Source organism: Salvelinus alpinus, chromosome 31 (genome assembly GCF_045679555.1).
Source record: "Salvelinus alpinus chromosome 31, SLU_Salpinus.1, whole genome shotgun sequence".
NCBI lineage: Eukaryota > Metazoa > Chordata > Actinopteri > Salmoniformes > Salmonidae > Salvelinus > Salvelinus alpinus.
In genome coordinates, this window is record NC_092116.1 from 36427928 (window position 1) to 36442856 (window position 14929).

The 14929-nt window shown below is 45.2% G+C and overlaps 1 protein-coding gene across 1 annotated transcript in view; it reads right to left on the reverse strand.

Moving 5' to 3' along the window:
* Positions 1-388: 388 nt before the first annotated feature.
* The window catches only part of LOC139561268 (SH3 domain-containing protein 19-like), a 59137-nt gene continuing 44596 nt past the window's right edge, over positions 389-14929 (reverse strand). The window contains exons 9-16 of the mRNA XM_071378251.1: positions 12309-12585; positions 9978-10046; positions 8232-8456; positions 8085-8143; positions 7724-7962; positions 5957-6139; positions 5661-5752; positions 389-5100 (exon numbers count right to left, since the gene is read on the reverse strand). Coding sequence (XP_071234352.1) covers positions 4978-5100; positions 5661-5752; positions 5957-6139; positions 7724-7962; positions 8085-8143; positions 8232-8456; positions 9978-10046; positions 12309-12585 — 1267 coding nt within the window. The 3' untranslated portion in view covers positions 389-4977. The remainder of the gene's footprint in view (positions 5101-5660; positions 5753-5956; positions 6140-7723; positions 7963-8084; positions 8144-8231; positions 8457-9977; positions 10047-12308; positions 12586-14929) is intronic.

The following is a 14929-nucleotide window of genomic DNA, read 5'->3' on the forward strand; positions in this document are numbered from 1 at the left end:
TCAATATGGAGGACAGTGTGGTGTCAATATGGAGGACAGTGTGGTGTCAATATGGAGGACAGTGTGGTGTCAATATGGAGGACAGTGTGGTGTCAATATGGAGGACAGTGTGGTGTCAATATGGAGGACAGTGTGGTGTCAATATGGAGGACAGTGTGGTGTCAATATGGAGGACAGTGTGGTGTCAATATGGAGGACAGTGTGGTGTCAATATGGAGGACAGTGTGGTGTCAATATGGAGGACAGTGTGGTGTCAATATGGAGGACAGTGTGGTGTCAATATGGAGGACAGTGTGGTGTCAATATGGAGGACAGTGTGGTGTCAATATGGAGGACAGTGTGGTGTCAATATGGAGGACAGTGTGGTGTCAATATGGAGGACAGTGTGGTGTCAATATGGAGGACAGTGTGGTGTCAATATGGAGGACAGTGTGGTGTCAATATGGAGGACAGTGTGGTGTCAATATGGAGGACAGTTTGGTGTCAATATGGAGGACAGTGTGGTGTCAATATGGAGGACAGTGTGGTGTCAATATGGAGGACAGTGTGGTGTCAATATGGAGGACAGTGTGGTGTCAATATGGAGGACAGTGTGGTGTCAATATGGAGGACAGTGTGGTGTCAATATGGAGGACAGTGTGGTGTCAATATGGAGGACAGTGTGGTGTCAATATGGAGGACAGTTTGGTGTCAATATGGAGGACAGTGTGGTGTCAATATGGAGGACAGTTTAGTGTCAATATGGAGGACAGTGTGGTGTCAATATGGAGGACAGTGTGGTGTCAATATGGAGGACAGTGTGGTGTCAATATGGAGGACAGTGTGGTGTCAATATGGAGGACAGTGTGGTGTCAATATGGAGGACAGTTTGGTGTCAATATGGAGGACAGTGTGGTGTCAATATGGAGGACAGTTTGGTGTCAATATAGAGGACAGTGTGGTGTCAATATGGAGGACAGTTTGGTGTCAATATGGAGGACAGTTTGGTGTCAATATGGAGGACAGTTTAGTGTCAATATGGAGGACAGTGTGGTGTCAATATGGAGGACAGTTTGGTGTCAATATGGAGGACAGTGTGGTGTCAATATGGAGGACAGTGTGGTGTCAATATGGAGGACAGTGTGGTGTCAATATGGAGGACAGTGTGGTGTCAATATGGAGGACAGTGTGGTGTCAATATGGAGGACAGTGTGGTGTCAATATGGAGGACAGTGTGGTGTCAATATGGAGGACAGTTTGGTGTCAATATGGAGGACAGTGTGGTGTCAATATGGAGGACAGTGTGGTGTCAATATGGAGGACAGTTTGGTGTCAATATGGAGGACAGTTTGGTGTCAATATGGAGGACAGTTTGGTGTCAATATGGAGGACAGTTTAGTGTCAATATGGAGGACAGTGTGGTGTCAATATGGAGGACAGTTTGGTGTCAATATGGAGGACAGTGTGGTGTCAATATGGAGGACAGTGTGGTGTCAATATGGAGGACAGTGTGGTGTCAATATGGAGGACAGTGTGGTGTCAATATGGAGGACAGTGTGGTGTCAATATGGAGGACAGTGTGGTGTCAATATGGAGGACAGTTTGGTGTCAATATGGAGGACAGTTTAGTGTCAATATGGAGGACAGTGTGGTGTCAATATGGAGGACAGTGTGGTGTCAATATGGAGGACAGTTTGGTGTCAATATGGAGGACAGTGTGGTGTCAATATGGAGGACAGTGTGGTGTCAATATGGAGGACAGTGTGGTGTCAATATGGAGGACAGTGTGGTGTCAATATGGAGGACAGTGTGGTGTCAATATGGAGGACAGTTTGGTGTCAATATGGAGGACAGTGTGGTGTCAATATGGAGGACAGTGTGGTGTCAATATGGAGGACAGTGTGGTGTCAATATGGAGGACAGTGTGGTGTCAATATGGAGGACAGTGTGGTGTCAATATGGAGGACAGTTTGGTGTCAATATGGAGGACAGTGTGGTGTCAATATGGAGGACAGTGTGGTGTCAATATGGAGGACAGTGTGGTGTCAATATGGAGGACAGTGTGGTGTCAATATGGAGGACAGTGTGGTGTCAATATGGAGGACAGTGTGGTGTCAATATGGAGGACAGTTTGCCAAACTGTTTTCTATCTATTCCTTATCATACTGAGATGTAAACAGAATGTTCATCAACCACATCAGTTCAACAACACATACTCATTCATTCATTCATTCGCTTAACAAACACTTTCTCTCTGTCCCTGTACCTCACACACCCACATAGACCTGTTATATACACAGTGGACAAAACATTAGGAACACCTTCCTAACATTCAATTGCACCCCCCTATTGCCCTCAGAACAGCCTCAATTCGTCGGGGCCTGGACTCTACAAAGTGTCAAAAGCGTTCCACAGGCATGCTGGGCCATGCTGAATCCAATGCTTCCCACAGTTGTGTCAAGTTGGTTGGACATCCTTTGGGTGGTGGACCATTCTTAATACACACAGGAAACGGTTGAGCGTGAAAATCCCCAGCAGCGTTGCAGTTCTTGACACAAACCAGTGTGCCTGGCACCCTACTACCATACCCTATTCAAAGGCAATTCAATATTTTTGTCTTGCCCGTTCACCTTCTGAATGGCACACATACACAATCCACGTCTCAAGGCTTAAACATCCTTCTTTAACCCGTCTCCTTCTCTTCATCTACACTGATTTGAAGTGGATTTCAAATCGATAAAGCATCATAGCTTTAACCCCCGTCTCCTTCTCTTCATCTACACTGATTTGAAGTGGATGTCAAATCGATAAAGCATCATAGCTTTAACCCCCGTCTCCTTCTCTTCATCTACACTGATTTGAAGTGGATGTCAAATCGATAAAGCATCGTTTACCTGGATTCAGCTGGTCAGTCATGGAAAGAGCAATGCTTTGTATACTCAGTATATATGTACACCCCTTCCTCCACATGTTGTTCTGGTAGACGGAATTTAAAATGGATTCAAATTGAGATTTTCTATCATTGGACTTACCCACAATACCCCATAATGTCAAAAGTGGAATAATGTTTAGAGAAATGTTTACAAATGAATTTAAAAAATGAAAAGCTGAAATGTCTTGAGTCAATAAGTATTCAACTCCTTTGTTATATCAAGACTAAATAAGTTCAGGAGTCACATAATAAGTTGCATGGACTCACTCTGTGTGCAATAATAGTGTTTAACATGGTTTTTGAATGACTACCTCATCTCTGTACCCCACATATACAATTATCTGTAAGTTCCCTCAGTCGAGCAGTGAATTTCACAGATTCAACCACAAAGACCAGGGAGTTTTTCCATTGCCTCACAAAGAAGGGCACCTATTGGTAGATGGGTAAAAATATAAAAAGCAGACATTGAATATCCCTTTGAGCATGGTGACGTTATTAATTACACTTTGGATGGTGTGTCAATACACCAAGTCAATACAAAGATGCAGGCGTCCTTCCTAACTTAGTTGCTGGAGAGGAAGGAAACCGCTCAGGGATTTCACCATAAAGGCCAATGGTGACTTTAATGTTCCCGAGTGGCCGAGTTACAGTTTTGACTTAAATCTATGTCAAGAAAATGGTTGTCTAGCAATGATCAACAAGCAATTTGACAGAGCTTGAAGAATTTTGCAAATAATAAATGGGCAAATGTTAGCTTTCCACACGTGGATTGTGTAACTGTCAATGGTGCTTCTACAAAGTATTGACTCAGGGGTGTAAATACCTACGTAAATTAGATATTTTCAATAAATTTGCAAACATTTCTAAGAACATGTTTTCACTTTGTCATTATGGGGTATTGTGATGTCATTATGGGGTATTGTGATGTCATTATGGGGTATTGTGATGTCATTATGGGGTATTGTGATGTCATTATGGGGTATTGTGATGTCATTATGGGGTATTGTGATGTCATTATGGGGTATTGTGATGTCATTATGGGGTATTGTGATGTCATTATGGGGTATGGTGATGTCATTATACATTATTGTGTGTGGATTGGTGAGGAAAAAACTATTTAATCCATTTTGAATTCAGGCTGTAAAACAAAATATGGTATAAGTCAAGGGGTATGAATATTTTCTGAAGGCACATATTCATATATACACTACATTACCAAAAGTATGTGGACACCTGCTCGTCGAACATCTCATTCAAAAATCATGGGAATTCATTTGGAGTTGGTCCCCAATTAGCTGCTATAATACAGCCTCCACTCTTCTGGGAAGGCTTTCCACCAGATGTTGGAACATTGCTACAGGGACTTACAATTCATACCAAAGGTGTTAGATGGGTTGAAGTCAGGGCTCTGTGCAGGCCAGTCAAGTTCTTCCACACCGATTTCCACAAACCATTTCTGTATGGAACTCGCTTTGTGCACGGGGGCATTGTCATGCCGAAACAGGAAAGGGCCTTCCCCAAATTGTTGCCACAAAGTTGGAAGCACAGAATCGGCTAGAATGTCATTGTATGGTGTAGCGTTAAGATTTCCCTTCACTGGAACTAAGAGGCCCGAACCATGAAAAACAGCCCCAGATCATTATTCCTTCTCCACCAAACTTTACAGTTGGCACTATGCATTGGGGCAGGTAGCGTTCTCCTGTCATCCACCAAACTCCGGAGAACCCGCTTCCTCTACTGGGTCCAATGGGGGTTGAGTTTAACACCACCTCACAATAACAGCACCTACAGTTGACCGGGGCAGCTCTAGCAGGGCAGAAATTTGACCAACTGACTTGTCGGACAAGTGGCATCCTATGACGGTGCCACGTTTAAAAATCACTGAGCTCTTCAGTACGGGCCATTCTACTGACAATGTTTGTCTATGGAGATCGCATGGCTGTGTGCTCGGTTTTATACACCTGTCAGCAACGGGTGTGGCTGAAATAACCCAATCCACTAATTTGAAGGGCTGTCCACATACTTATGGCAATGTAGTTTATATATATCACATAGTGTACGTGGTCCTATTTGCAGCTGTCAGGAAGCAGTTTCAGATAGTTTTTGGGGACCAGGCCTCGCCTCCCTCCTGCATCCCCCAGATACCACTCCTCGTCTACTGTCACCACCCCTGTTACTACCTCCCCTGCCTGGGAGAGAGACAGCGGAAAAGACAGGGAAAGAGAGAGGGGGGAGTAAGGGAGAGAAGGGGGAGAAAGAGAGAGGGAGAGAGTAAGTACTCAAATCATTAGACTTGCTACTTCATTTGTGACAAAATAACAACACACACTCACAAAGTGCTGAGCAAGCCTACCTTCACCTACCTTCACCTGCCTTCATCTTCACCTGTCTTCATCTGCCTTCATCTGCCTTCTCCTACCTTCTCCTACCTTCTCCTACCTTCACCTGCCTTCTCCTGCCTTCATCTACCTTCTCCTGCCTTCTCCTACCTTCTCCTACCTTTACCTACCTTTACCTACCTTCACCTGCCTTCATCTACCTTCATCTACCTTCATCTGCCTTCTCCTAACTTCACCTGCCTTCACCTGCCTTCTCCTACCTTCACCTGCCTTCACCTGCCTTCATCTACCTTCTCCTGCCTTCACCTGCCTTCACCTACCTTCATCTACCTTCATCTACCTTCTCCTACCTTCATCTACCTTCACCTGCCTTCATCTACCTTCATCTGCCTTCTCCTGCCTTCACCTACCTTCAGTGAGAGCTCATCTTCGCTCTCTCCACTGAAATCAAACAGGACCTTGGCCACGCCCCTGGCCACAGGCTGGCCCGTCATTGGCTGAGCTGCAGAGAGGAGCAGAAAGTATGGTTAAACTCTGTGACCAAAATGTGTGCGTCCTGTGCATGTTACCCCGAGATGAAGCCTCCCTTATGGACTGATCTAGGATCAGCTTCCCCTCCCCCCCAAACCTTAACCATTAGTGTGGGGGCGTGGAACGCAAAACTGACCCCAGATCAGCGTCTATTTCACCCTACTCTGTGTGTTACCTGTGTTACAGGTGTGTGTGAAGGTAGTGGGGAACAGTCCCTCCCGTCCGTCCAGTGTTCCTCTGGTCCAGTCTGCGTCGACACGCTGTGTTACTCTGATCAGCGCCCCCTGCTGGAACCACAGATCCTCTGCAGTCTGACCTGGGAAGTCGTGAAGAGCCACAACCCACTGGTCTGGAACGTCTGAGAGAGAACACACACACACACACACACACACACACACACACACACACACACACACACACACACACACACACACACACACACACACACACACACACACACACACACACACACACACACACACACACACACACACACACACACACACACACACACACACACACACACACGTACACACACGCACACACACACACACACACACACACAAATACACATTTATAAATATTAACACACAAATATGCACACACACACACGTAAGCGCACACACACCCACAAATCTTCAGCTGACTAAAGGGTGTGCTGTGTGGACAAAACATTCCACTCAGACCCTCTGCCAGGGAGAGAGAGGATCCGTTTCACATTTAACCATTAACTCTGCTCCTAATGAACCTGTCTATGTGGTTAACTATCTACTCTCAAAGACTCACAGGACTGAAAGACAAGGCTATAGGATAACCAGCCTCACAGGACTGAAAGACAAGGCTATAGGATAACCAGCCTCACAGGACAGAAAGACAAGGCTATAGGATAACCAGCCTCACAGGACAGAAAGACAAGGCTATAGGATAACCAGCCTCACAGGACTGAAAGACAAGGCTATAGGATAACCAGCCTCCCAGGACAGAAAGACAAGGCTATAGGATAACCAGCCTCCCAGGACAGAAAGACAAGGCTATAGGATAACCAGCCTCACAGGACTGAAAGACAAGGCTATAGGATAACCAGCCTCACTGTAGAGAAAGACAAGGCTATAGGATAACCAGCCTCACTGTAGAGAAAGACAAGGCTATAGGATAACCAGCCTCACAGGACTGAAAGACAAGACTATAGGATAACCAGCCTCACAGGACAGAAAGACAAGGCTATAGGATAACCAGCCTCACAGGACAGAAAGACAAGGCTATAGGATAACCAGCCTCACAGGACAGAAAGACAAGGCTATAGGATAACCAGCCTCCCAGGACAGAAAGACAAGGCTATAGGATAACCAGCCTCACAGGACAGAAAGACAAGGCTATAGGATAACCAGCCTCACAGGACAGAAAGACAAGGTTATAGGATAACCAGCCTCACAGGACAGAAAGACAAGGCTATAGGATAACCAGACTCACAGGACAGAAAGACAAGGCTATAGGATCACCAGCCTCCCAGGACTGAAAGACAAGGCTATAGGATAACCAGCCTCCCAGGACTGAAAGACAAGGCTATAGGATAACCAGCCTCACTGTAGAGAAAGACAAGACTATAGGATAACCAGCCTCACAGGACAGAAAGACAAGACTATAGGATAACCAGCCTCACAGGACAGAAAGACAAGACTATAGGATAACCAGCCTCACAGGACAGAAAAACAAGGCTCTCCACTAGAATCCAGTTGGCCAAATCTATCTAGGTCTATTATGTTTGGCTTTGGTCAAGATGGAAACAACTAAAATTGAAAGGAAAAGTCTAATCAAGGTCTTATAGCTGAATAATTGAAGGACCTTGGTTCTAATCAAGGTCTTATAGTTGAGTAATTGAAGGACCTTGGGTCTAATCAAGGTCTTATAGTTGAGTAATTGAAGGACCTTGGGTCTCGCTCACCTGAGGATTCAGTTGTCTCCTTGGTTGTCTCGACAATGGGCTGTAACCCTGCCAACGGAGGTAGTTCCTCCAGGATCTCGGTGAAGGCCAGGGGGAAGATTCCTATTCGCCCGTGGATCTGACCCCGCCCCCACTCCTGATCAATCACCTCCGTCAGAGCGATGACGTTACCCTCGGAGAAGGTCAGCTCGTCTTCCTCCTCACCCTCGTAGTCGAACCGCGCCACACACCTCGGACCACTACACACACACACGGAGACGGGGGATAACAATTCACCACTCTGTCTGTCTGTCTGTCTGTCTGTCTGTCTGTCTGTCTGTCTGTCTGTCTGTCTGTCTGTCTGTCTGTCTGTGTATCTCACCTGACAGGTGCTGTAACCGGCTGGGTCTTCTCTACACTGGTCTGAGATGGGAGGATGGACTGAAGGAGGAAATGGAGAGATAATGCAAAATACAAAGATGAAATAATAAAACAAATATTTTGCAAGGATATATGTGTCGTATTTTACCGGAGGTTCTGATTGGCTCTTGTATTCAGAGGGAGGCTTCAATTGGCTCTTGTCATCCGAGGCGGGATCCGATTGGTTGTGTTGGTCGTTGGGAGACTGTGATTGGTCAGACAGAGGGTTGATGACCGTCATGTGTGACCCTTGAACCCGACCTGACTCCTCCCCCAGGAGACAGTCATCGTGGGTGGAGTCTGCCTTCTCCAACAGAACCAGGACGTCCTGTTTCTGAGACACACCCATATAAGGAGTTCATTAAATGGAATAAAGGTAAATGAGCAAGTCCCCTGGAAGCAGAAGATTTACCATTACACTGATTATACCTACCAGACATGCTAACATGCTAACACTGATTATACCTACCAGACATGCTAACATGCTAACACTGATTATACCTTCCAGACCCTTCAGACATGCTAACATGCTAACACTGATTATACCTACCAGACATGCTAACACTGATTATACCTACCAGACATGCTAACACTGATTATACCTACCAGACATGCTAACATGCTAACACTGATTATACCTACCAGACCCTTCAGACATGCTAACACTGATTATACCTACCAGACATGCTAACACTGATTATACCTACCAGACATGCTAACACTGATTATACCTACCAGACATGCTAACACTGATTATACCTACCAGACATGCTAACACTGATTATACCTACCAGACATGCTAACACTGATTATACCTACCAGACATGCTAACACTGATTATACCTACCAGACATGCTAACACTGATTATACCTACCAGACATGCTAACACTGATTATACCTACCAGACATGCTAACACTGATTATACCTACCAGACATGCTAACACTGATTATACCTACCAGACATGCTAACACTGATTATACCTACCAGACATGCTAACACTGATTATACCTACCAGACATGCTAACACTGATTATACCTACCAGACATGCTAACACTGATTATACCTACCAGACATGCTAACACTGATTATACCTACCAGACATGCTAACACTGATTATACCTACCAGACATGCTAACACTGATTATACCTACCAGACATGCTAACACTGATTATACCTACCAGACATGCTAACACTGATTATACCTACCAGACATGCTAACACTGATTATACCTACCAGACATGCTAACACTGATTATAACTACCAGACATGCTAACACTGATTATACCTACCAGACCCTTCAGACATGCTAACACTGATTATACCTACCAGACATGCTAACACTGATTATACCTACCAGACCCTTCAGACATGCTAACACTGATTATACCTACCAGACATGCTAACACTGATTATACCTACCAGACCCTTCAGACATGCTAACACTGATTATACCTACCAGACATGCTAACACTGATTATACCTACCAGACCCTTCAGACATGCTAACATGCTAACACTGATTATACCTACCAGACCCTTCAGACATGCTAACACTGATTATACCTACCAGACCCTTCAGAAATGCTAAGGGGTGATTGGAACTGGCTGCTCTGTTCTGAATACATACCAAAACACCAACAACACACACACACACACACACACACACACACACACACACACACACACACACACACACACACACACACACACACACACACACACACACACACACACACACACACACACACACACACACACACACACACACACACACACACACACATTCTCTATAGAGGTCAAAGTTCCCTTTGCACCCATCCTCTGAACACCTCATGTTAAAGCCCCATTACCTGGCAAGAGACTTCTCCAGACTTCCTGCCGTTGGAGCCCTGCTCTGCTAGTTCAAGTGCCATTCCCATCTGGTTATTAGACAGGGAAACACATGGATTATCAGTCACAGGAAAGGACAATATGGCATACAGCCCTTCCTTACCACAAGTACCATTTAACTACTTTGTGCGTTGTAGAATTTGTGCGTTGTAGATATGTGGTAGTGGAGGATAGGCACACACTTATTAGTGTGTTGTGAATTCTGTAATTAATGTATTGTTTAAAAAAATAAATAATAATAATTTTAATTTGGGGCTCTGCATTTTCTCAGGCTTTTTGCCAAGTGATACAGTAGCGTCTTGCCTAAACTCAGATTAATGGATATAAAAATGAACTTTACCGAACAAAAAATACATGTCCTATGAGTGTCATCTGAAGATTATCAAAGGTTAGCGATTCATTTTATATCTATTTCTGCTTTTTGTTATTGCTCTCTTTAGCTGGAAAAATGGCGTTCTTTTTCTGTGACTTGGCTCATACCTAACGTAATCGTTTGGTGTGCTTTCGTCGTAAAACATTTTTGAAATCGGACACTTTGGCTGGATTTACAACAAGTGTAGCTTTAAAATGGTGTAAAAATACTCGTATGCTTGAGGAATTTAAATTATGGGATTTCTGTTTTTTGAATTTGGTGCCCTGCAGTTTCACTGGCTGTTGAAGGGGGTGGAACTACTAGTTTGTTTAAAATGTAAACCAACATTTTAGAGAAAGAAGCTTTTTGTGCGTATGGAACATTTCTAGGGTTTTTTATTTTAGCTCATGAAAACATGGGACCAACACGTTACATGTTGCGTTTATATTTTTGTTCCGTGTAGATTATGTATGTATTATGTATGTATGAACTACACTGACATATTCCGGGCCAAAGCGGGACGTAAAAAAAAAAAATCTTAGTAGTCGCCAATGTTCCGGAGCGTGTTTTTAAACACTCAATTAAGACTAAATGCATTTATTCAACAGTTCATACACACACACACACACACACACACACACACACACACACACACACACACACACACACACACACACACACACACACACACACACACACACACACACACACACACACACACACACACACACACACACACACACACAATGTGGACACCTGCTCATCGAACATGTAATTCCAAAATCATGGGCATTAATATGGAGTTGGTCCCCTCCTTTAATGCTATAACAGCCTCCACTCTTCTGGGAAGGCTTTCCACTAGATGTTGGAACATTGCTGAGGGGACTTGCTTCCATTCAGCCACAAGAGCATTAGAGCATTAGTGAGGTCGGGCAGTTAAGGCTGGCTCGCAGTTGGCGTCCCAATTTATCCCAAAGGTGTTCGATGGGTTGAGGTCAGGGCTCTGTGCAGACCAGTCAAGTTCTTCCACACTGATCTCAACAAACTATTTCTGTATGGACCTCACTTTGTGCACTGGTGCATTTTCATGCTGAAACAGGAAAGGGCCTTCCCCAAACTGTTGCCACAAAGTTGGAAGCACAGAATCGTCTAGAATGTCATTGTATGCTGAAATTTTAAGATTTCCCTTCACTGGAACTAAGGGGCCGAACCATGAAAAACAGCCCCAGACCATTATTCCTTCTCCACCAAACTTTACAGTTGGCACTATGCATTGGGGAAGGTAGTGTTCTCCTGGCATCCACCAAACCCAGATTTGTCCGTCGGACTGAGGCGCGATTCATAACTGCATAGGACACGTGTCCACTGCTCCAGAGTCCAATGGCGGCGAGCTTTACACCACTCCACCCGACGCTTGACATTGCGCATGGTGATCTTAGGCTTGTGTGCGGCTGCTCGGCCACGGAAACCCATTTCATGAAGCTCCCGACAAACAGTTCTTGTGCTGACGTTGCTTCCAGAGGCAGTTTGGAACTCTGTAGTGGGTGTTGCAACCGAGGACAGACGATTTTTACGCCATTCAACACTCAGCGGTCCCGTTCTGTGAGCTTGTGTGGCCAACCACTTCGCAGCTGAGCCACTTCACAATAACAGCACTTACAGGTGACCGGGGGGGGGGGAGCTCTAGTAGGGCATTAATTTGACAAACTGACTTGTGTGAAAGGTGGCATCCTACGTTGAAAGTCACTGAGACTCTTCAGTACGAGCCAGTCTACAGCCAATCCTTGTCTACGTAGGTTGCATTTCTGTGTGCTCGATTTTATACACCTGTCAGCAATGGGTGTGGCTGAAATAGCCGAATCCACTAATTTGAAGGAGTGTCCACATACTTTTGTATATACAGTATAGTGGGGGTTACAGCCAGTAGATGTTTGTTTACCATGTAGTTCTTGTACAGGGGATGTCCAGGCTTGGGTCGGGGGGGTAGAGGGGGCCCTCTCTTTGGTGCACTCTGACCCTGCGGCTGATTGGAGGGGGCGGGGACAGCCTGTTGATTGGCTGATGTGGTAGAGGGGGCAGAGACATCCTGGGGAGGGGATGGCTGATTGGATGATATAGTAGAGGGGGCGGAGATAGCCTGGGGAGGTGGGGGTCGACCAGGAACAGTCTTTATGGGAGGGGGGCGGAGAGGGAGCATCTTAACCCCTCCCTGGGGTCTGAGACACACAGACAGAGACAGAGAGAGACAGGGACAGAGAGAGAGAGACAGCGACAGAGAGAGAGAGACAGGGACAGAGAGAGAGAGAAACAGGGACAGAGAGAGGAACAGAGAGAGAGAGAACGAGAGAGAGAGACAGGGACAGAGAGAGAGAGACAGGGACAGAGAGAGAGAGACAGGGACAGAGAGAGAGAGACAGGGACAGAGAGAGAGAGAGAGAGAGGGACAGAGAGAGAGAAAGAACGAGAGAGAGAGACAGGGACAGAGAGAGAGAGAGAGAGAGAGAGAGACAGGGACAGAGAGAGACAGAGACAGAGAGAGAGAGAGAGAGAGAGAGAGAGATAGACAGGGACAGAGACAGACAGAGAACGAGAGAGAGAGAGAGACAGGTTAAGAGTGTGTGTGTGGTCTGGAATATACAAAGAGAGACATTCATAGTTATACTATTATATTAGTATTGTACATTTCTACTACTTTGAGACCAGCTACATGATAACAAGGAGGACTATACAGTCTATCAGGAGTCACTAACCAAGAGGAGGACTATACAGTCTATCAGGAGTCACTAACCAAGGAGGACTATACAGTCTATCAGGAGTCACTAACCAAGAGGAGGACTATACAGTCTATCAGGAGTCACTAACCAAGAGGAGGACTATACAGTCTATCAGGAGTCACTAACCAAGGAGGACTATACAGTCTATCAGGAGTCACTAACCAAGAGGAGGACTATACAGTCTATCAGGAGTCACTAACCAAGGAGGACTATACAGTCTATCAGGAGTCACTAACCAAGAGGAGGACTATACAGTCTATCAGGAGTCACTAACCAAGAGGACTATACAGTCTATCAGGAGACACTAACCAAGGAGGACTATACAGTCTATCAGGAGTCACTAACCAGGAGGAGGACTATACAGTCTATCAGGAGTCACTAACCAAGAGGAGGACTATACAGTCTATCAGGAGTCACTAACCAAGAGGACTATACAGTCTATCAGGAGTCACTAACCAAGAGGAGGACTATACAGTCTATCAGGAGTCACTAACCAAGAGGAGGACTATACAGTCTATCAGGAGTCACTAACCAAGAGGACTAACCAGTCTATCAGGAGTCACTAACCAAGAGGACTAACCAGTCTATCAGGAGTCACTAACCAAGAGGAGGACTATACAGTCTATCAGGAGTCACTAACCAAGGAGGACTATACAGTCTATCAGGAGTCACTAACCAAGAGGAGGACTATACAGTCTATCAGGAGTCACTAACCAAGAGGACTATACAGTCTATCAGGAGTCACTAACCAAGAGGACTAACCAGTCTATCAGGAGTCACTAACCAAGAGGAGGACTATACAGTCTATCAGGAGTCACTAACCAAGGAGGACTATACAGTCTATCAGGAGTCACTAACCAAGAGGACTATACAGTCTATCAGGAGTCACTAACCAAGAGGAGGACTATACAGTCTATCAGGAGTCACTAACCAAGAGGAGGACTATACAGTCTATCATGAGTCACTAACCAAGAGGAGGACTATACAGTCTATCAGGAGTCACTAACCAAGAGGAGGACTATACAGACTATCAGGAGTCACTAACCAAGAGGAGGACTATACAGTCTATCAGGAGTCACTGACCAAGAGGAGGACTATACAGTCTATCAGGAGTCACTAACCAAGAGGAGGACTATACAGTCTATCAGGAGACACTAACCAAGAGGAGGACTATACAGTCTATCAGGAGTCACTAACCAAGAGGAGGACTATACAGTCTATCAGGAGTCACTAACCAAGAGGACTATACAGTCTATCAGGAGTCACTAACCAAGAGGACTATACTGTCTATCAGGAGTCACTAACCAAGAGGACTATACAGTCTATCAGGAGACACTAACCAAGAGGAGGACTATACAGTCTATCAGGAGTCACTAACCAAGAGGAGGACTATACAGTCTATCAGGAGTCACTAACCAAGAGGAGGACTATACAGTCTATCAGGAGTCACTAACCAAGAGGAGGACTATACAGTCTATCAGGAGTCACTAACCAAGAGGAGGACTATACAGTCTATCAGGAGTCACTAACCAAGAGGAGGACTATACAGTCTATCAGGAGTCACTAACCAAGAGGAGGACTATACAGTCTATCAGGAGTCACTAACCAAGAGGAGGACTATACAGTCTATCAGGAGTCACTAACCAAGAGGAGGACTATACAGTCTATCAGGAGTCACTAACCAAGAGGAGGACTATACAGTCTATCAGGAGTCACTAACCAAGAGGACTATACAGTCTATCAGGAGACACTAACCAAGAGGACTATACAGTCTATCAGGAGACAC